This window comes from Catharus ustulatus, chromosome 40 (assembly GCF_009819885.2).
Source record: "Catharus ustulatus isolate bCatUst1 chromosome 40, bCatUst1.pri.v2, whole genome shotgun sequence".
Classification (NCBI taxonomy): Eukaryota; Metazoa; Chordata; class Aves; order Passeriformes; family Turdidae; genus Catharus; species Catharus ustulatus.
This window is the reverse complement of record NC_046260.1, coordinates 448931-470374: the sequence shown is the minus strand read 5'-3', so window position 1 is coordinate 470374 and position 21444 is coordinate 448931. Positions and strand designations below refer to the sequence as shown.

The 21444-nt window shown below is 50.0% G+C and overlaps 2 protein-coding genes across 2 annotated transcripts; one reads left to right on the top strand and one right to left on the bottom strand.

Moving 5' to 3' along the window:
- The first annotated feature begins 10798 nt into the window (after positions 1 to 10798).
- On the top strand, positions 10799 to 13226 carry INO80E (INO80 complex subunit E). The gene is made up of 6 exons (XM_033084523.1): positions 10799 to 10929; positions 11660 to 11730; positions 11855 to 11907; positions 12001 to 12076; positions 13087 to 13138; positions 13197 to 13226. The coding sequence occupies exons 1-6, from the start codon at positions 10846 to 10848 to the stop codon at positions 13224 to 13226; spliced, it is 366 nt and encodes a 121-aa protein (XP_032940414.1). The 5' UTR covers positions 10799 to 10845.
- Positions 13227 to 13945: 719 nt separating this feature from the next.
- On the bottom strand, positions 13946 to 19865 carry MAZ (MYC associated zinc finger protein). Its single transcript, XM_033084522.1, has 4 exons — positions 19352 to 19865; positions 16682 to 16745; positions 15085 to 15276; positions 13946 to 13957 (listed from the first exon to the last, which is right to left on the bottom strand). The coding sequence occupies exons 1-4, from the start codon at positions 19822 to 19824 to the stop codon at positions 13946 to 13948; spliced, it is 741 nt and encodes a 246-aa protein (XP_032940413.1). The 5' UTR covers positions 19825 to 19865.
- Positions 19866 to 21444: the final 1579 nt, after the last annotated feature.

Below are 21444 nucleotides of genomic sequence, written 5' to 3'. Positions count from 1 at the left end.
TGGGGGGAAGTTTTTTTTTATTTTAGGGGGAATTTTTTTGGATTTTTGGTGATTTTTTTGGAATTTTTTGTGATTTTTAGGAGATTTTCTTGGGATTTTTTGGGGGATTTTTTTTAATTTTTAGAGATTTTTTGGGGGGTTTTTTTGGGAATTTTTTTTTGCATTTTTTAGTCTCTTTGGGGATTTGTTTTGGATTTTTAACTCATTTTTTGGGGCAATTAGTTGGGATTTTTTTCAAATTTTTTTTAAAATTTTGGGCATTTTTTAGGATTTTTTTAGAGAATTTTTTTATTATTTTTGGGGATTTTTGGGGATTTTTTTTGGGATTTTTGGGGGAATTTTCTGCACTTTTTTTTTAGTGTAGATTTAAGAATTTCAGAAAGATTTCAACCCAAAAAAATTTAACAACAACAGATAAAACTTTATTGTAAAACCAAAATTCTCACTCGCTGTCGGAGCTGACGATCCCGCGGAGCCTCGACCAATCCGGGGGGGGGAGGGGACATTTGGGGACAATTTTGGGGGAATTTTCGGGGTCTCTTCGCCGGGATCGGGCTGGGATGGGAAGGAGAGGGGTTAAAAAATTGGGGAATGTTGAAAGTTTGGGGTTTTTTGGGGTGAAATTTGGATTTTTTTTTTTTTTTACCTGGTAAAATGTTGGAGGCGTCGAGCGCGGCGAGTTCGGCTTTTTCCTCGCGGCGCCGGCGCAGGCGGCGGCACCGGGCCAGGGAGGGGGTGCCTAAAAAATGGGAAAAAAATGATAAAAAATCTAAAATTCCAACCAAAAAATCTTCAAATTTTAAATTTTCAGAGAAATCCTAAAATTTTCCTGCAAAAAAAACCAAGTTTCCATCAAAAAACGGCTCAAAATTCCTCAAAATTTGCATTTTTTTCCCCCTAAAATCCCAAAATTCCGTCAAATTTTCTAAACAAAAATCTCAAATTATCCCCAAATTATCCCCAAAAAATCCCCAAAATTCACCCCAAAAATCCTAAAATTTCCCTTAAAAACCCACCAAATTTCCATCAAAAATCTGCCCAAAATTCCACAAAAATCCCAATTTTTTCCCCAAAAAAATCTGAATTTACATTTAAAAATCCCCCCAAAATCACCAAATTTCACACCAGAAATCCTAAAATTTCCCTCAAAAAATCCCAAATTTCCATCAAAAAATCCCCTCAAAATTCCACAAAAATCCCATTTTTTCCCCAAAAAATCCAAATTTCCATCAAAAAATCCCCCCCAAAAATCCACCCAAAACCCACAAATTTCCCCTCAAAAATCCCAAAATTTCCCTCAACAAAAAATCCCAAATTTCCATCAAAATTCCCCCAAAATCCCGCAAAAATCCCAATTTTTTTCCCAAAAAAAATCCAAAATTCCCTCAATTTTTTACCCAAAATCCCCCAAATTTTCCCCCAAAATCCCAAAATTCCATCAAATTTCTACCTAAAAACCCCCAAATTAACATCAAAAAATCCCCCCAAAATTCCACAAAAATCCCAAAATTTCCCTCTCCAAAAAACCCCAAATTTTCTTCAAAAATCTGCCCAAAATCCCGCAAAAATCCCAATTTTTTCCCCAAAAAATTCCAAAATTCCCTCAAATTTCTACCCAAAAATCCCAAATTTCCATCAAAAAATCCCCTCAAAATTCCACAAAAATCCCGTTTTTTCCCCCAAAATATCCAAATTTCCATCAAAAAATCCCCCCAAAAATCCCCCCAAAACCCCCAAATTTCCCCTCAAAAATCCCAAAATTTCCCTCAAAAAAATCCCAAATTTCCATCAAAAAATCCCCCAAAATTCTGCAAAAATCCCAATTTTTTTTCCCAAAAAAAATCCGAATTTCTATCAAAAAATTTCCCCAAAATCCCCACATTTCCCCCTAAAAATCCCAAAATTCCTTAAAATTTCTACCCAGAATCCCCCAAATTTCCATCAAAAAATCTCCACAAAATTCCACAAAAATCCCAAAATTTCTCTCCAGAAAACCCAAAATTCACATTTAAAAAATCTGCAAAAATTCCTAAAAATCTCAATTTTTTTCCCTAAAAAACCCAAAATTCCCTCAAATTTCTACCTAAAAACCCCTAAATTTCCATCAAAAAATCCCCCCAAAATCCCATTTTTTCCCAAAAAAAATCCAAATTTCCATCAAAAAAATGCCCCCAAAAATCCCCTCAAAATCCCCAAATTTCCACCCAAAAAACCCCAAAATTCCCTCAAATTTCTACCCAAAATCCCAAAATTTCCCCCTAAATCCACCCCAACCCTTCAAACATCCAAATTTTCCCTCAAAATAATTTTAAAAATTCCCAAATTCCCCCAAAATCTCCTCATAAAATCCTAAAATTCACCCCCAAAATCCCCTCAGTTACCATCGAGTCCCGCGTGAGCTGGGGCCCATCCCGACCCCAAATCCCGCCCAAAAATCCTCAAAAATTCCCTAAATTCCTTAAAATTCCCCACAAAACCACTCAAAAATCCCAATTTTCCCTCAAAATCACCTCAAAATTTCAAATCTTCCCCAAAATTCGCCTCATAAAATCTGAAAATTCGCTCCCAAATCCCCTCAGTTACCATTGAGTCCCGCCTGTAGCAGGGCCCATCCCGACTCCAAATCCCGCCCAAAAATCCTCAAAAATTCCCTAAATTCCTTAAAATTCCCCACAAAACCTCTCAAAAATTCCAATTTTCCCTCAAAATCACCTCAAAATTTCCAAATTCCCCCAAATTCGCCTCATAAAATTCAGAATTCGCTCCCAAATCCCCTCAGTTACCATCGAGTCCCGCCTGAGGTGGGGCCCATCCAGACCCCAAATCCCGCCCAAAAACTCTAAAAAATTCCCTAAATTCCTCAAAATTCCCCACAAAACCCCTCAAAAATCCCAATTTTCCCTCAAAATAATTTCAAAAATTCAAAATTTCCCCCAAATCTCCTCATAAAATCCCAAAATCCGCCCCAAAATCCCCTCAGTTACCATCGAGTCCCACCTCAGGCACGGTCCATCCAGACCCCAAATCCCGCCCAAAAACGCTCAAAAATTCCCCAAATTCCTCAAAATTCCCCACAAAACCACTCAAAAATTCCAATTTTCCCTCAAAATCATCTCAAAATTCCCAAATTCTCCTAAAATCGCCTCATAAAATTCAAAAATTCGGCCCCAAAATCCCCTCAGTTACCATCGAGTCCTGCCTGGGGCCGGGCCCATCCCGACTCCAAATCCCGCCCAAAAACGCTCAAAAATTCCCCAAATTCCTCAAAATTCCCACAAAACCTCTTAAAAATCCCATTTTTCCCTCAAAATCACCTCAAAATTTCCAAATTCCCCCAAATTCGCCTCATAAAATTCAGAATTCGCTCCCAAATCCCCTCAGTTACCATCGAATCCCGCCTGTAGCAGGGCCCATCCTGACTCCAAATCCCCCCCAAAATCCCTAAAAATTCCCCAAATTCCTAAAATTCCCCACAAAACCCCTCAAAAATCCCAATTTTCCCCCAAAATTACCTCAAAATTTCGAAATTCCCCCAAAATCTCCTCATAAAATCCTAAAATTCGTTTCAAAATCCCCTCAGTTACCATCGAGTCCCGCCTGGGGCAGGGCCCATCCCGACCCCAAATCCCGCCCAAAATCTCCTCAAAAAGCGCCAAAATCCCTCAAAAATTTTCTAAATCCCACAAAATTGACCAAATTTCCCCCAAAATCACCTCAAAATTTCAAAAATTTCCCTAAAATCGTCTCATAAAATCCTAAAATTCGCCTCAAAATCCCCTCAGATACCCTCGAGTCCCGCCTGAGGTGGGGCCCATCCCAATCCCAAATCCCCCCAAAAATCTCCTCAAAAAGCCCCAAAATCCCTCAAAAATTTTCTAAATCCCTCAAAATTCACCAAATTTCCCCAAAATCACCTCAAAATTTCAAAATTTCCCTAAAATCGCCTCATAAAATCCTAAAATTCACCCCAAAATTCCCTCAGTTACCATCAAGCCCCACCTCAGGCAGGGCCTATCCCAACCCAAAACCCCCCCCCCAAACCCCCTCAATTCCACCCCAAACCCCTCAAAACTTCCCAAAAAACCCCCAAATTTTCCCGAAATCCCCCGAATTTCCCCCAAATTTGCGTTACCATGGAGACCGAGGTCGCGCAGGGCCCCCCTGAGCGCCTCCAGGGCCTCGCGGCGGCTGCGGCACTTCCGGAAGAGCTGCTTGTAGTTAGGGCGCCCCCCAGCGACTCGGAGGTATCGCTTCAGCCGCGCCACTTCCGGTGGGTCCTGGGGGCGGGGCTTAGGTTAAATGGGCGGGGCTTGGTGGTGGGAGGCGGGGTTTAGCGAGGCCACGCCCACCTCGGTGGAAAATTCCAGAATTTTGCCACAATTTCACCCAAATCTGTCGGAATTTCACCGAAATTCCGCCCAAATACCCCAAAATTCCCAAATCCGCCTCAAAAATATTCAAATATTCCCCCGGATCTCCAAATTTCTCCCCAAATTCCCCCCAAAAATATCAAATTTCCCCCAAAATCCCAAAATTCCTGTCCAAAAATACCAATTTCCCCCCGAATTCCTCTCAAAATCTCCAAATTCCTTCCAAAATCCCCAAATCTCCCCAAAATTCCCCACAAATGTCACAAAATACCCCCAAAATCCAAAAAATTTCTCACAAATTTCCCAAAATCCCCCAAATTTCCCCCCAAAATCCCAAATTCCTCCCAAATTCCCACCAAAATCTCTTCAAGAATCCCGAAATTCCCCTCAAAATTCCCAAAATCCACCCCAGAATCCCCCCAAAAATCCCCAAATTCCCCAGAATCCCCCAAAAATCCCCAAATTCCCCAGAATCCCCCCAAAAATCCCCAAATTCCCCAAAATTCCCCACAAATGTCACGAAATACCCCCCAAATCCAAAAAATTTCTCACAAATTTCCCAAAATCCCCAAAATTTCCCCCCAAAATCCCAAATTCCTCCCAAATTCCCGCCAAAATCTCTTCAAAAATCCCAAAATTCCCCACAAAATTCCCAAAATCCACCCCAGAATCCCCTCAAAAAATCCCCAAATTCCCCAAAATTCCCTACAAATTTCCAGAAATACCCCCAAAAATCCAAAAATTTGTCACAAACTTCCCCAAATCCCCAAAATTTCCCCCCAAAATCCCAAATTCCCGCCAAAATCTCTTCAAAAATCCCAAAATTCCCCACAAAATTCCCCAAATCCACCCCAGAATCCCGAAATCCCCCCAAAAATCCCCAAATTCTACAAAATTCCCCCAAATCCCCCTGAATTTCACCCCAAAATTACAGAACTCCCCACAACCCCCCAAAATCCAAAAAAATCCCCCCAAAATCCCCAAAACCCCCCACAAAAATTCCAAATTTTCCCTTAAAAAATCCGCAATTCCCCCCAAAAAATCCCTAAAAAGCCCAATTTCCCCCCCAAACCCCCAAAATTTCCCAATTTTCCCCAAAAATCCCCAAAATTAAAAAAAAAATCCAATTCTCCCCCAAAAAATCCCAAAATTTCCCCAAAAAATAAAAAAAATCCCACAAAAAATCCCAATTTTCCCCCCAAAAATCCCAATTTTCCCCCCAAAAAATCCCACATTTCCCCCAAAAAAATCCCAATTTTCCCCCCAAAATCCCCCCAATTTTCCCCCCCAAAAAATCCCAAATTTCCCCCAAAAATCCCAATTTTCCCCCCAAAAATCCCAAATTTCCCCCCAAAAAATCCCAATTTTCCCCCCCAAAAATCCCACATTTCCCCAAAAAAAATCCCAATTTTCCCCCCAAAAATCCCAATTTTCCCCCAAAAAAATCCCAATTTCCCCCCCAAAAATCCCAATTTTCCCCCCAAAAAATCCCAATTTTCCCCCAAAAAAATCCCAATTTTCCCCCCAAAAATCCCAATTTTCCCCCAAAAAAATCCCAAATTTCCCCCAAAAAATCCCAATTTTCCCCCCAAAAAAATCCCAATTTTCCCCAAAAAATCCCAATTTTCCCCCCAAAAATCCCAATTTTCACCCCAAAAATCCCCCAAATTTCCCCCCAAAAAATCCCAATTTTCCCACCAAAAATCCCAATTTCCCCCCAAAAATCCCCCAATTTTCCCCCAAAAAATCCCAAATTTCCCCCAAAAATCCCAATTTTCCCCCCAAAAAATCCCAATTTCCCCCCCAAAATCCCCCAAATTTCCCCCCAAAAAATCCCAATTTTCCCCCCAAAAATCCCAAATTTCCCCCAAAAAAATCCCAATTTTCCCCCCAAAAATCCCAATTTCCCCCCCAAAATCCCCCCAAATTCCCCCAAAAAAAATCCCAAATTCACCTTTTTGGGTCTCCACCCTTCCTCTTCCTCCTCCTCCTCCTCTTCCTTCCTCCTCTTCCTCTTCCTCCCCTGCTCCTCCTCCTTTCCCCTCCCCCGTTTCCGTTTCTCCGCCCACTTCGCCAGCGGCAAATCCTCGGAATCCGACCCCGAATCCTCGGAAGATTTGGGGGAAATTCGGGGGGAATTTGAGCCTTTTTTGGGTTTTTCTTCCTCTTCATCCTCATCCTCTTCCTCACTTTCATTTTTTCCCATTTTTTTCCCTTTTTTTCCCGAATTTTTTGCGTTTTTTCCCGATTTTTTTGCGTTTTTTTCCGATTTTTTTGCGTTTTTTCCCGATTTTTTCCCATTTTTCCAGCTTGGATCTTCCTCATCTTCATCCTCATCCTCCTCTTCCTCATCCTCCTCTTCCTCACTTTCATTTTTTTTATTTTTTCCCGTTCTTTTGGCATTTTTTCCCGAATTTTTTGCGTTTTTTCCGGATTTTTCAGCACTTTTTCCAGATTTTTTCCCGTTTTTCCAGCTTGGATCTCCCTCATCTTCATCATCTTCCTCCTCCTCATCTTCTTCCTCCTCCTCCTCTTCCTCACTTTCATTTTTTTTATTTTTTCCCCTTTTTTTTTGCGTTTTTTTCCCAAATTTTTTGCGTTTTTTTTCCCGATTTTTCAGCACTTTTCCCCGATTTTTCCCTGTTTTTCCAGCTTGGATCTCCCTCATCTTCATCATCTTCCTCCTCCTTATCTTCCTCCTCCTCCTCCTCTTCCTCACTTTCATTTTTCTGATTTTTTCCCATTTTTTTGGCATTTTTTCCCGAATTTTTTGCGTTTTTTCCGGATTTTTCCGCGTTTTTTCCTGATTTTTTCCCATTTTTCCAGCTTGGATCTTCCTCATCTTCATCCTCATCTTCCTCTTCCTCATCCTCCTCTTCCTCACTTTCATTTTTTTGATTTTTTCCCGGTTTTTTTGCGTTTTTTCCCGAATTTTTTGCGTTTTTTCCAGATTTTTCCGCGTTTTTTCCCGATTTTTTCCCGTTTTTCCAGCTTGGATCTTCCTCATCTTCATCATCTTCCTCTTCCTCTTCCTCATCCTCCTCTTCCTCACTTTCATTTTTCTGATTTTTTCCCCCTTTTTTGGCGTTTTTTCCCAAATTTTTTGCGTTTTTTTTCCGATTTTTTTGCTTTTTTTCCCGATTTTTTCCCGTTTTTCCAGCTTGGATTTTTCTCTTCTTCCTCTTCATCCTCATCTTCATCTTCTTCCTCCTCCTCCTCTTCCTCACTTTCATTTTTTTTATTTTTTCCTGTTTTTTTCCCAATTTTTCCCGAATTTTTTGCGTTTTTTCCGGATTTTTCCGCGTTTTTTCCCGATTTTTTCCCATTTTTCCAACTTGGATCTTCCTCATCTTCATCCTCATCTTCCTCATCCTCCTCCTCCTCCTCTTCCTCACTTTCATTTTTTTTATTTTTTCCCGTTTTTTTCCCAATTTTTCCCAAATTTTTTGCGTTTTTTCCGGATTTTTCTGCGTTTTTTCCCGATTTTTTCCCATTTTTCCAGCTTGGATCTTTCTCCTCTTCATCTTCATCCTCATCTTCCTCCTCCTCCTCATCCTCCTCTTCCTCACTTTCATTTTTCTTATTTTTTCCAGGATATTTTGTGTTTTTTCCGGATTTTTTTGTGTTTTTTCCCGATTTTTCTGCACTTTTTCCCAATTTTTTCCTGTTTTTCCAGCTTGGATCTTTCTCTTCTTCCTCATCTTCATCTTCATTCTCATCTTCCTCCTCCTTATCTTCATCCTCCTCCTCCTCCTCTTCCTCACTTTCATTTTTCAATTTTTTGGCCGCGTTTTTTCCATTTTTTTCCCCATTTTTTCCCGAATTTTTTGTGTTTTTTCCGGATTTTTCCGCGCTTTTTCCCGATTTTTTCCCATTTTTCCAGGTTGGATCTTCCTCATCTTCCTCCTCTTCATCTTCCTCCTCCTCATCTTCACCCTCCTCCTCCTCACTCTCAATTTTCCTTTTTTTCCCCCAATTTTTCCCATTTTTTATCTCGTTTTTCCCAGAATTTTTGGATTTTTCCCCAATTTTTCCCTTTTTCACCCCAGTTTTCTTTCTCTCATCTTCCTCCTCCTCTTCCTCTTCCTCATCTTCATCCTCCTCTTCCTCACTCTCAATTTTTCCTCCTTTTTTCCCATTTTTCCCCATCTTTTCCTCGTTTTTTGTGCCAATTTTCCCAGAATTTTTGGATTTTTCCCCAATTTTTCCCTTTTTGACCCCAATTTTGTTCCTCTCCTCTTCCTCCTCCTCTTCCTCCTCCTCATCTTCATCCTCATCTTCATCCTCCTCTTCCTCACTCTCAATTTTTCCTCTTTTTCTCCCATTTTTCCCCATTTTTTCCTCGTTTTTCACCCCAATTTTCCCAGAATTTTGGGATTTTTCCCCAATTTTTCCCTTTTTCCCTCCAATACTCTTCCTCTCCTCTTCCTCCTCCTCCTCATCTTCATCCTCATCTTCATCCTCATCTTCCTCACTCTCAATTTTCCTTTTTTTCCCCAAATTTTTCCCATTTTTGTCCTTTTTAATTTCGTTTTTCCCAGGATTTTTGGATTTTTCCCCAATTTTTCCCTTTTTCACCCCAATTTTGTTCCTCTCCTCTTCCTCCTCCTGCTCATCTTCATCCTCATCTTCATCCTCCTCTTCCTCACTCTCAATTTTTCCTCTTTTTTTCCCACTTTTCCCCATTTTTTCCTCGTTTTTCACCCCAATTTTTCCAGAATTTTTTGATCTTTCCCCAATTTTTCCCCTTTTCACCCCATTTTTCTTCCTCTCCTCTTCCTCCTCTTCCTCATCTTCATCCTCCTCTTCCTCACTCTCAATTTTCCCCTTTTTCACCCCAATTTTTCCGGAATTTTTGGATTTTTCCCCATTTTTTTTCCATTTCCCCCCGATTTCCCTCCCCTCCTCTTCCTCCTCACTCTCAATTTTTCCCCTTTTTCTCCCATTTTTCCCGATTCTTTTCCTCTCCTCTTCCTCCTCTTCATCCTCCTCCTCCTCACTCTCAATTTTCCTCCTTTTTACCCCAATTTTTCCCATTTTTTCCTCCTTTTCCCCCAAATTTTTGGGATTTTTTTCCCTTTTCCCCCCAATTTCCTCTTCCTCCTCCTCTTCCTCACTCTCAATTTTCCTCCTTTTCCCCCCATTTTTTCCCATTTTTTCCTCTTTTTCCCCCTTTTTCTCCCCAGTTTTTCCCTCCTCTTCCTCCTCACTCCCAATTTCCCCAAATTTTTGGGTTTTTTCCCCATTTTTTCCCATTTCCTCCTCCTCTTCCTCCCTTTCAATTTTCCCCTTTTTCACCCCATTTTCCCCGGATTTTTGAGGACTTCTCCCATTTTCCTTCCTCTCCTCATCCTCCTCTTCCTCACCCCCCAAATTTTCCCCGGAATTTTGAATTTTTTCCCCCAAATTTTGAAATTTTTCCCCCAAATTTTGAATTTTTTCCCCAAAATTTTGATTTTTTTCCCCGGAATTTTGAATATTTCCCCCATTTTCCCTCCCCTCCTCTTCCTCCCCGCCCGTTTTCCCATTTCCCTCATTTTTTCCCCCATTTTCCCCATTTTTCCCCTCATTTCCCCCCTTTCTTTCCTCATCCTCGCCCCCAATTTCTTCGTTTTTCACCCCAAAATTTTCCCGCCCTTTCTCCTCCTCCCCTCCGCTAGGGGGCGCCAAACAGAGGGCGTGGTCTCCCATGGCCACGCCCCCTTCCTGCTCCGCGCATGCGCCGTCGCTCTCTCCCCATAGCGGCGCCCTGTGGGGAAAAAGGGGGCGGGGTCAAACGTGGCGCCAACACCGAGTGGGCGTGGCCAGCACCGGGCGAGACCCCCCCGGGGGGGTCTCCGGTGTTCCGGTGCTTCCCCATCCCCCTCCCGCTCCTCCCGTTACCGTTCGCAGCCGCTCGGCGCCAGCGCCGCCGCCATTTCTGCGCCCTCAGGGCGGCAGCCAATGAGAGCGGGGATAAAAGACAGCGGGGCGGGGCTTAAAGCGGCTCCACCATAGAGGAGGCAGCGCGGAAAACCCGGAAATTGCATCAGCCAATGGAGTGAGGCGTGGGTAAGAGGGAGCCAATAGGAGATAGGGAGAGGCGGGATGAAGATGATTGGCAGTGAATTTAGCTAATCAGAAGCGGTGTTAAAAAAGGAGTGGCCAAAAGAATAGACAGTAAGGCGGAAAGCAGCGCGGAAGTGAGCGGCAGCTGTTGTGGCCAATCAGAAGGCGGCTTAGAGAGACAACAGCCAATAGGAAAAAGCTGGAGGTGGGACAAAGCCGCTAAGCCAATAGCGAAAGAGAAACCGCCTCAGAAATGATTGACAGCAGCAGTACCCAATCAACTGAAGGATTGGAAACACCAGCCAATCACGCTACGAGGAGAACACGGAAGTAACAGGCGGGACTTCCGTCTCGCCAGCCAATCAGAGCCTGGCGCGCCAAGGGTTCAACCAATGAGCGGCGAGGAGAAGGGCGGGGCTTGTCCACCATGAACGGAGCGAGCGAGGGCGATGGCGGCGGCTACAAACGGCGCTGCCGGGCCTTGAAACGGCGCCTGAAGCTGCTGCTCTACGTGAGGGGAGGGGACGCGAGGGGAGGGCGGGGCCTAAAAATGGCGGGGGCAAAAGGGGCGGGGCTTAAACGTGAGGGGAGACCCCCGGGGGTGGGGGGGGCTGAGGGAAAAATGGGAAAAATGTGGGGAAAAAATTAAAATTTCGACTCGGAATTAAAAGTGTGAGGAGAAAATTTGGGGTTTTGGGGAAAATCTGGAGGGTTTTCGGGAAAAGGAGGTGAAATGGGAATTTTGGGGGGGTGGAATGGGTGGGTTATGGGGGAAAAGTGAATTTTGAGGGGGAAAATCGGAATTTTGAGGATGAAAAATGTGAATTTTTGAGGGGAAAGTTCAGCCCAGGTGGGGAAAAAAATGCGAAATTTTGGTTCAAGTGTTACTTTTAAACGGAATGAAAACTAAAGTTTGAAAAACTTTGAAAAACTTTCTTCTAGTTTGACTGGAAAAAGCCAATTTTTGGGCTGGAAAATTTGAATTTTGGGGTGGAAAAAATTGGATTTTGTGGGGAAAAATCCAAATTTTGGGAAAAAAACAGAATTTGAATTTTTGAGGGAGAATCTGAATTTTGAGTGGAAAAAAGTGGATTTTGAGGGGAAAAATTTGGATTTTGTGGGGGGAAAGCCAAATTTTGGAGGGGAAAAAAATCTGAATTTTGGGGTGAAACCCCAGGATTTTGGGTTTGGGATTTTGGGGATTTTTTTCCCATTCCCCACAAATTTTTTTCCGCCCCCAGGAGCAGGAATGTTTCCAGGAGGAGCTGAGGAGGGCGCAGCGCAAACTCCTGAAAGTCTCCCGGGACAAAAGGTGCCAAAATTCCCGCAATTCGTCCCAAAAAAATTCCCTCAAAATTTTAATTTTCTTTTTCTGCCCTAAAATCTCAAATTTTTGAAGTTTCACCCTAAATTTTTTTAATTTTATCCCAAAAAAGTTTTCTCCTGGATCGGCTTCTCCAGTATGAGAACGTCGACGATGATTCCTCAGGTAATTGGGGGAGGGGTCAAAGGTCAAGCCTTTAGCTCCTCCCCTTTTTCTGATTGGCCCCTCCCCCTCTGATTGGCCCCTCCCCCTCCCCAGACTCGGAGGCGACGGCGTCGTCCGACAACAGCGACGGCGACGGGGCCAAGGGGGCGGAGCCGACGCCCGCCAAGAGGTCAGGAAGGGGTTAAAGGCTGCCAAGATGGCCGCCATGGGGTGGGCGTGGCTTAAAAATGGTGGATGGGGTGGACGTGGCTTAAAAATGGCGGGTGGGTGTGGCTTCAATATGGCGGGTGGGGTGGGCATGGCTTCAAAATGGTGGCTTGTGTGGGCGTGGCTTCAAAATGGTGGGCGTGGCTTCAAAATGGCGGGTGAACGTGGTTTCAAAACGGCTGCTTCTGTGGGGGATAAAAATTCAAGATGGCTATTCCTGTGGGGGTGAAAATCCAACATGGCTGCCCTCATGGGAGTCAACATCCAAGATGGCTGCTGCGGTGTGGGATGAAATTCAAGATGGGCGCCCGGAGTGGTGTCAAGATCTAAGATGGCTGCCGTTGTTTGGGGTGGTCCAAGATGGCTGCCAGTGTGTGTGTCACAATTCAAGATGGCTGCCGCTGTGGGGGTCAGAATCCAAAATGGCCACCCCAATAGGGGTTAAATTCCAAGATGGCCGCCCTTATTGGGGTTAAAATCTAAAATGGCTGATCCTATGGGGGTCACAATACAAAATGGCTGCCTCAATTGGGGTTGAAATCCAAGATGGCCACTCCTCTGAGGGTCAGAATCCAAGATGGCTGCCCCAATTGGGGCTAAAATCTAAAATGGCTGACCCTATGGGGGTCAGAATCCAAAATGGCTGCCCTATTGGGGTTAAAATCCAAGATGGCTGTCCCATTGGGGGTTGAAATCTAAAATGGCCGCTTCTCTGGGTGTCAGAATACAACATGGCCACCCCAATTAGGGGTCAGAATCCAAGATGGCTGCCACAATGGGGGTCAGAATTCAAAATGGCCACCCCAATGGGGGTTAAAATCCAAGATGGCCACCCTTATTTGGGATTAAATTCCAAGATGGCTGCCCCCATTGAGGGTCAGAATCCAAAATGGCCGCTCCCATTGGGGGTTAAAATCCAAGATGGCCTCCACCGGAAGTGGGCGTGTCCAACCCTGTCCCCTCCCCCCGCAGGCGCCGCTCGCCCTCCCCTCCCCCGCCGGCCTTCGCCCCCTCCCCCTACATGGTGAGTGCCCCTCCCCCACCCCAAACCCCGCCCCCTTTTCAAGCCACGCCCCTTTTAGATAAGGGGGCGTGGCTTGACCTCGGGTTGACCCCTCCCCCTTTTTCTCCAAGATGGCGTCGCCGCCTTACAGCCCCTTCCCGGCGCCGTTCCCGCCCCTCCCCCCGCAGGGCGGGGCCCGGCCGCGCCCCTCCCCCGCCCGGCGCAGCAAAGGGACACGGAGGGGGCAGGTACGGGGGGGGTCAGGGGTCACTCGGGGGTCAGGGGTCACCTGGGGGTCACTCAGGGGTCATTTAGGGGGAGGAGTTGTGGGGGAGGGGCAAAGGGTCAAAGGTCATTTGGGATGGGGGTCGAGGGTTATCCAGGGGCCATTTGTGGGGTCAAAGGTCGTTCAAGGGTGGGGGAGGGGCTGGGGGTCACTCAGGGGTCATTGTGGGGTCATCTGGGGGTCACTGTGGGGTCAGCTGGGGGTCAGGGGTCACTCAGGGGTCATTTGGGCTCGGGTCATTCTGGGGACATTGGGGGAGGGGCTAAAGGGGGGAAGGGTCAGTCAGGGGTCATTGAGGGGTCACTTGAGGGTCATTCAGGGGTCATGTGGGGTCAGGGGTCATTCTGGGGACATTGGGGGAGGGGCTAAAGGAGGGAAGGGTCACTCAGAGGTCACTGTGGGGTCAAGGGTCACTCAGGAGTCATTTGGGGGAGGGGCTAAGGGGGAAGGGTCACTCAAGGTCATTGGGGGGGTCACTGTGGGGTCAGGGGTCATTGGGGTCATCTTTGGGTCATGGAGGTCATCACAGGGGTCATTTGGGGTCAGGGGTCAATCTGGGGACAATGGGGGAGGGGCTAAGGGGGGGAGGGGTCACTTAAGGGTTATTGTGGGGTCACTTGGGGTCAGAGGTCACTCAGCGGTCACTCTCCCCCTCCCCAGCTCCCCCCCTCGGCCCCGCTGCCCTTCGGAGGAGGAGGAGGGGGCGGGGCGGGGGCGGGGCTGACCGGGGGGCGTGGCCCCAGCTCGCCCCTCCCCCCTCCCGCCCCGGCCCCGCCCCCCGCCCCTCCCCCCATCCCCCCCACGCTGCCCCGGCGCCTCCTGAGCGACCACGGCGAGGGGGAGGGGGAGGGCAGCGACGACCCCCTGGACGGCGACGACGAGCTGGTCATCGACCTGCCCGAGTGACCTCTGACCCCTGAGTGACCCCTGAGTGACCTCTGAGTGATCTCTGACCCCTGAGTGACCACAACAAATTTTTTTTTTAATTTAAATTTTTATTTTTAGTTTTGGGCGTCTCCCGCCCCTCCCCCCCTCCCTGTTGTTGGGGGAGGGGTTTTTTTTTTTTGGGGGGGGGGGTGGGGGAGGGGTCGCCCCTCCCCCCACCCCTCACCAGCCCTGGCTCCCCCCGGGGGTCCCGTCCAGGGGTGGGGGAGGGGCGGGGGCGGGGGCGGGGCAGGCGGGACCTGGAGGGGGGGGAAAAAAAATAAAAATAAAATAAATAAAAATTATAAAATTAAAATTTTTTTTAAAAATCAAAAAAAAGGGGGGGAGGGATTAAATTGTCGCTCCTCCCCCCACCCCATAAAGCCCCACCCCCATTTTAGCCCCTCCCCCAAATTTTTAAGCCCCTCCCCCAATTTGAGAAATTGTCAGAGCCCCTCCCCCACCCCAATGACCACTGACCCCTCCCCCATTTAAACCCCTCCCCCACTGACCACTCCCTGACCCCTCCCCCACCCTGTGACCCCTCCCCCACCCCGTGACCCCTCCCTGACCCCTCCTCCACTGACCACTGACCCCTCCCCCATTTAAACCCCTCCCCCATCCCACTGACCCCTGACCCCTCCCCCACATTTTTTAGCTCCTCCCCCAATTGCAGGAATTGTCACGGCCCCTCCCCCACCCCCAATGACCCCTCCCTGACCCCTCCCCCACCGCGTGTGTCCCCTCCCCCACCTGCAGCCCCCTGTCCCTGCTGTCCCTGCTGTCCGGGGTGGGTGGGGGCGGGGCCGGGCTGGGCGTGGCCCCTCAGGTGCTCCCCCAGGTGGGCGGGGCTCAGCAGTTTCCCGCACACCTGGCACGGCGCCTTGTCCTGGTGCCGGGCGGCGTGGGCGCGGAGCCGGTCACGCGTGGCGAAGGCGGCCTCGCACCTCTGGGAGAGGTTAAAGGTCAGGCAGGGGTCAGGGAGGGGTCACGGGGTCAATGAGGGGTCAAGGTGTGGGCACAGAGCCGGTAACGCATGGCAAGCGTGGCCTCGCATTTCTGAGAGAGGTCAATGAAAGGTCAAAGGGTCAGGGAGGGGTCATGGGGCCACTCAGGGGCCAGTCGAGTCAGGGAGGGGTCAAGGGGTCAGTCAAGGGTCAAGGTGTGGGCGCGGAGATGGTCACACGTGGCGTAGGCGGCCTCACATCTCTGAGAGGGGTCAAGGGGTCAGTCAGGGGTCACTTGGCTCTGTCTGGGGTCATGGCGTCACTCAGGGGTCAGTGAGGGGTCATGGGGTCAGTCAGGGGTCAGTCAGGGGTCACGTGAGTCAGTCAGGGGTCACAGGGTCACACAGGGGTCAAGGTGTGGGCATGGAGCCGGTCACACGTGGCGACGGCGGCCTCGCATCTCTGAGAGAGGTCAAAGGGTCACACAGGGGTCAGTGAGAGGTCATGGGGTCACTCAGGGGTCATGGGGTCAGTGAAAGGTCAAAGGGTCAGTCAGGGGTCGAGGTGTGGGCACAGAGCTGGTCACACGTGGCGAAGGCGGTCTCACATCTCTGAGAGGGGTCAAGGGGTCAGTCAGGGGTCGCTTGGCTCTGTCTGGGGTCATGGCGTCACTCAGGGGTCAGTGAGGGGTCATGGGGTCAGTCAGGGGTCACTTGAGTCAGTCAGGGGTCACAGGGTCAGTCAGGGGTCAAGGTGAGGGCACGGAGCCAGTCACGCGTGGCAAAGGCGGCCTCGCATTTCTGAGAGAGGTCAATGAAAGGTCAAAGGGTCAGGGAGGGGTCATGGGGTCACTCAGGGATCAATCAAGTCAGGGAGGGGTCAAGGGGTCAGTCAGGGGTCAAGGTGTGGGCATGGAGCCGGTCACACGTGGCAACGGCGGCCTCGCATCTCTGAGAGAGGTCAAAAGGTCACACAGCGGTCAGTGAGAGGTCAAAGGGTCAGTGAGAGGTCAGTGAAAGGTCACAGGGTCAGGGACGGGTCAGTGAAGGGTCTCAGAGTCAGTCAGGGGTCAAGGTGTGGGCACGGAGCTGGTCACACGTGGCAAAGGCGGCCTCACATCTCTGAGAGAGGTCAAAGGGTCATTGAGGGGTCAAGAGGTCAGTCAGGGGTCAAGGGGCTGGTCAGGGATCAGCCAAGGGCCAAGAGATCACTCAGGAGGCCAAGGAGTCACTCAGGGTCATTCAGAGGTCAAGGGGTCAGTCTGGGGTCAGTCAGAAAGTGAAAGAGTCACTCAGGGGTCAGCCAAGGGTCACTTGGATCTGTCTGGGGTCAAGCGGTCACTCAGGGATCAGTCAGGGGTCAGGGGTCAGTCAGGGGTCACAGGGTCATTCAGGGGTCAAGGGTCACCTGGCACTTGAAGGGGCGCTCGGTGGAGTGCACCTGCCGCACGTGGCTGTTCAGGTGGTCCGGCCTGGGGAGGGACCACGGGGACACCGGAGTGACCACAGTGACCACAGGGACACCGGAGTGACCACAGGGACCACACGATGACCCCCAACCCCACCATGACCCCATGATGACCCCACCATGACTGACACCCAATGGTGACCCAACGATGACCGCAAGACCAACGATGACCAAAGGATGACCCCAAATCCCACCATGACCCCACCACGGCCAAGAAGCAAGGATGACCCAACGATGACCCCAAGACCAACCATGACCAGAACCCAACAATGACCAAAACCCAACGATGACCATGACCCAGCCATGACCCAACCATGACCCCAAGACCCAACAATGACCACAACCCAACAATGACCAATGACCCAACCATGACCCAACGATGACCCAATGATCCAATGACCCCAAGACCAACCATGACCCAACAATGACCCCAAACCGAACGATGACCCCAAACCCTTCCATGACCACAACCCAACGATGACCCAATGACTCCAAGACCAACCATGACCCAGCGATGACCCCAAACCCACCAAGACCAAAACCCAACAATGACCATGACCCCTCCGTGACCCCAAACCCCTCCATGACCCAACCATGACCCCAAGATCAACCATGACCCAACCATGACTCCATGACCCACCATGACCCCATGATGACCCAACCATGACCCAACAATGACCAAGACTCAATGATGACCCCAAACCCTTCCATGACCAAGACCCACCATGACCACAACCCAACCAAGACCCAACCATGACCCCACCATGACCCCAAACCCAACGATGACCCCAAGACCAACCATGACCCAATAATGGCCCAACCATGACCAAGACCCAATGATGACCCCAAACCCTTCCATGACCAAAACCCAACAATGACCATGACCCAACCATGACCCCCAAACCCAAGACCACAACCCAACGATGACCAAGACCCAACGATGACCCAACAATGACCCCAAAACCCACCATGACCAAAACCCAACAATGACCATGACCCAACCATGACCCCAAAACCAACAATGACCCAATCATGACCCCAGACCCACCAAGACCAAAACCCAACGATGACCACGACCCAACCATGGCCCAACCATGACCCCAAGACCCAACGATGACCCCAAACCCCTCCATGACCCCTCCGTGACCCCAAGACCAACTATGACCCAGCGATGACCATGACCCAATGATGACCCTCAACCCAACCATGACCCAACGATGGCCACCAAGACCAAAAACCAACAATGACCAAAACCCAACCATGACCCCAAGACCCAAGACCAAAACCCAACAATGACCAAACCCCAATGATGACCCAACGATGACCCCAAACCCAATGATGACTCCAAACCCCTCCATGACCCAATGGCCACCATGACCAAGACCCAACAGTGACCCAACAATGACCCCAAGACCAACCATGACCAGAACTCAACAATGACCATGAGCCAATAATGACCCAGCCATGGTCCAATGACCCAACAACCCAACAATGACCACAAATCCCACCAAGACCAAAACCCAACAATGACCAAGACCCAACGATGATCCCAAATCCTTCCATGACCCCATGATGACCCAACCATGACCCAATGACCCAATAATTACCCCAAGACCAACCACAACCCAACCATGACCCAGCCATGACCCAACCATGACCCCAAGACCAACGATGACCCAACCATGACCCAGTGGTGACCCCAAGACCCACCAAGACCAAAACCCAATGATGACCAAGACCCAACCATGACCCAACAACGACCCAACCATGACAACCATGACCCCTCCATGACCCCAAACCCTTCCATCACCAAGACCCACCAAGACTACAACCCAACCATGACCCAACAATGACCCCAAGACCAACCATGACCCAATGATGATCCAACCAAGACCCAACCACGACCCAACCACGCCCCAACCCCCACCTGGAGAAGCTCTTCCCGCAGTGCCCGCACGCGTAGGGCTTGTGCACGTGGCCCTGGTGCGACCTCACGTGCGACCCCAAACGCTTCCATGACCCCAAACCCCTCCCTGACCAAAACCCAACAATGGCCATGACCCAACCATGACCCCAAACCGAAGAACAAAACCCAACAATGACCAAGACCCAATGATGACCCAACGATGACCCCAAACCCAACGATGACCTCAAAACCCACCAAGACCAAAACCCAACAATGACCACGACCCAACCATGAACCAACCATGACCCCAAAACCCACCAAGATCACAACCCAACGATGACCCAACGATGACCCCAAGACCAACCATGACCCAACCAAGACCCAACCATGACCCCAAGACCAACAATGACCCAACCATGACCCCAAGACCAACAATGACCCAACGATGACCCCAAACCCCACAATGACCATGACCCAACAATGACCATGACCCAAGCATGACCCCAAACCCCACCATGACCCAATGATTCCCCCAAGACCAATGATGACCCAACCATGACCCAACGATCCAACCATGACCCAACCACAACCCAACCTAGACCCAACGATGACCCCAAGACCAACCATGACCCAACCACCCAACAACGACCCCAAACCCCACCATGACCCCACGATGACCCAACCATGACCAATGATGACCCCACCTGGAGAAGCTCTTCCCGCAGTGCCCGCACGCGTAGGGCTTGTGCACGTGGCCCTGGTGCGACCTCACGTGCGACGCCATCCTGTCCTTCCTCTTGAATCGCTGCTGGCACACGGGGCACTGGAAGGGCCGCTCGTCCGTGTGCGACAGCCGGTGCCGCTTCAGGTGGTAAACGTCGCGGAACGCCTTCCCGCACGTGTCGCACGCGTGGCTCTTGCGCGGCGCCGCCCGTTTCGGCGTCGCCGCCGCCGCCGCCGCGTCGGCGCCGTCGGTGTCGTGGGGGAGGGGCGTGGGGGTGGGGGAGGGGCGCGGGGGTCGCTTGGCGGCGCCGGCGACGCCGTGCGTGGCCTGGTGGCGCCGGAGGTTGTAGCCGTTCTTGAACTCCTTGGCGCAGAGGCCGCAGACGTAGGGGGCGCCCTTGGGTTTGCGCGGCGGCGATGACGACGTCACCGGGGGCGGGGCCTCTGACGTCATCGGGGGCGTGGCCGCTTCCGGTTTGAGGGGGGAGGGGTCGATGGTGGGGGGGGGAGGGGGAGGGGGAGGGTCCGGGGTGGGGGGGGGGGAGGGGGGGAGGGGGAGGAGGTCGACAGGGGAGGGGGGGAGGGGGAGGGGGGGTGGGGGAGGGGCAGCGGCGGCCTGGAGAGGGGGGAGGGGTCGGTAGAGACCAGTACAAACCAGTATGGACCAGTATGGACCGGTATGGACCAGTACGGACCAGTACAGACCAGTACGAACCAGTTTGAACCAGTCTAGGTGAGTAGGGACCAGTTTGGACCAGTAAAAACCAGTAAACGACCAGTATGGACCAGTCTAGGTGAGTATGGACCAGTACAAACCAGTATGGACCAGTTTGGACCAGTACAGACCAGTGTGGACCAGTACAAACCAGTTTGGACCAGTACAAACCAGTTTGGAACAGTTTGAGTCAGTACAAACCAGTACGGACCAGTCTGGACCAGTTCTAGACCAGTACAGACTGGTATGGAACCAGTTCAGACCAATGTGGACCAGTAACAAGACCCTCCAGTATGACCGTATGGACCAGTAACAGTATGGACCAGTATGGACCAGTAGGTTTAGACCAGTATGGGTCAGTATGGACCAGTATGGACCAGTAAAAGCAGGGATGGACCAGTAAAGACCAGTAACACCAGTACAGAGCCACACCAGTGTCCCAGTTCCTCCCAGTGCCACCAGTAACAGCTCCCAGTAACACCAGTACCAGTGTTCCCGTCACTCCCAGTGCCCCCAGTATAAAGCGACATCAGTGTCCAATCACTCCCAGTAACACCAGTAACAGCTCCCAGTGCTCCCAGTGCTCCCAGTATAAACTGGCACTGGTGTCCCCATCACTCCCAGTGCCACCAGTAACACCAGTAACCGCTCCCAGTAACACCAGTAACACCAGTACCAGTGTGTCCATCACTCCCAGTGCCACCAGTAACAGCTCCCAGTGCTCCCAGTTCAGAGCCACACCAGTGTCCCCATCACTCCCAGTGCTCCCAGTAACACCAGTAACCGCTCCCAGTAACACCAGTAACACCAGTACCAGTGTGTCCATCACTCCCAGTGCTCCCAGTAACAGCTCCCAGTGCTCCCAGTGCTCCCAGTAACACCAGTAACAGCTCCCAGTAACACCAGTACCAGTGTGTCCATCACTCCCAGTGCTCCCAGTAACACCAGTAACAGCTCCCAGTGCTCCCAGTGCTCCCAGTGCTCCCAGTACAGAGCCGCTCCAATGTCCCCAGCACTCCCAGTGCTCCCAGTAAGAGCTCCCAGTGCTCCCAGTGCTCCCAGTATAAAGCGACACCAGTATCCAATCACTCCCAGTGCTCCCAGTAACAGCTCCCAGTGCTCCCAGTAACACCAGTAACAGCTCCCAGTGCTCCCAGTACCAGTATTCCCATCACTCCCAGTGCTCCCAGTGCTCCCAGTATAAACCCACACTGGTGTCCCCATCACCCCAGTGCTCCCAGTAACACCAGTAACAGCTCCCAGTGCTCCCAGTACCAGTGTCCCCATCACTCCCAGTGCTCCCAGTGCTCCCAGTACAGCCCCACCCAGTGTCCCCACCCCCCCAGTGCCACCCCACCC

Bases quoted from the DNA above. Each gene is read 5' to 3' on its own strand.
- MAZ (XM_033084522.1), bottom strand. From the start codon at position 19,824: ATGACGTCAGAGGCCCCGCCCCCGGTGACGTCGTCATCGCCGCCGCGC. The intron at 16,746-19,351 runs GTGGGGTCATCA...GTCCCTCCCCAG, and splicing joins TGCGGGAAGAGCTTCTCCAG to GCCGGACCACCTGAACAGCC. The intron at 15,277-16,681 runs GTGACCCTTGAC...AACCTCTCCCAG, and splicing joins AGCGCCCCTTCAAGTGCCAG to AGGTGCGAGGCCGCCTTCGC.
- INO80E (XM_033084523.1), top strand. From the start codon at position 10,846: ATGAACGGAGCGAGCGAGGGCGATGGCGGCGGCTACAAACGGCGCTGC. The intron at 12,077-13,086 runs GTCAGGAAGGGG...CTCCCCCCGCAG, and splicing joins GAGCCGACGCCCGCCAAGAG to GCGCCGCTCGCCCTCCCCTC. The intron at 13,139-13,196 runs GTGAGTGCCCCT...CGCCCCTTTTAG, and splicing joins TCGCCCCCTCCCCCTACATG to ATAAGGGGGCGTGGCTTGAC.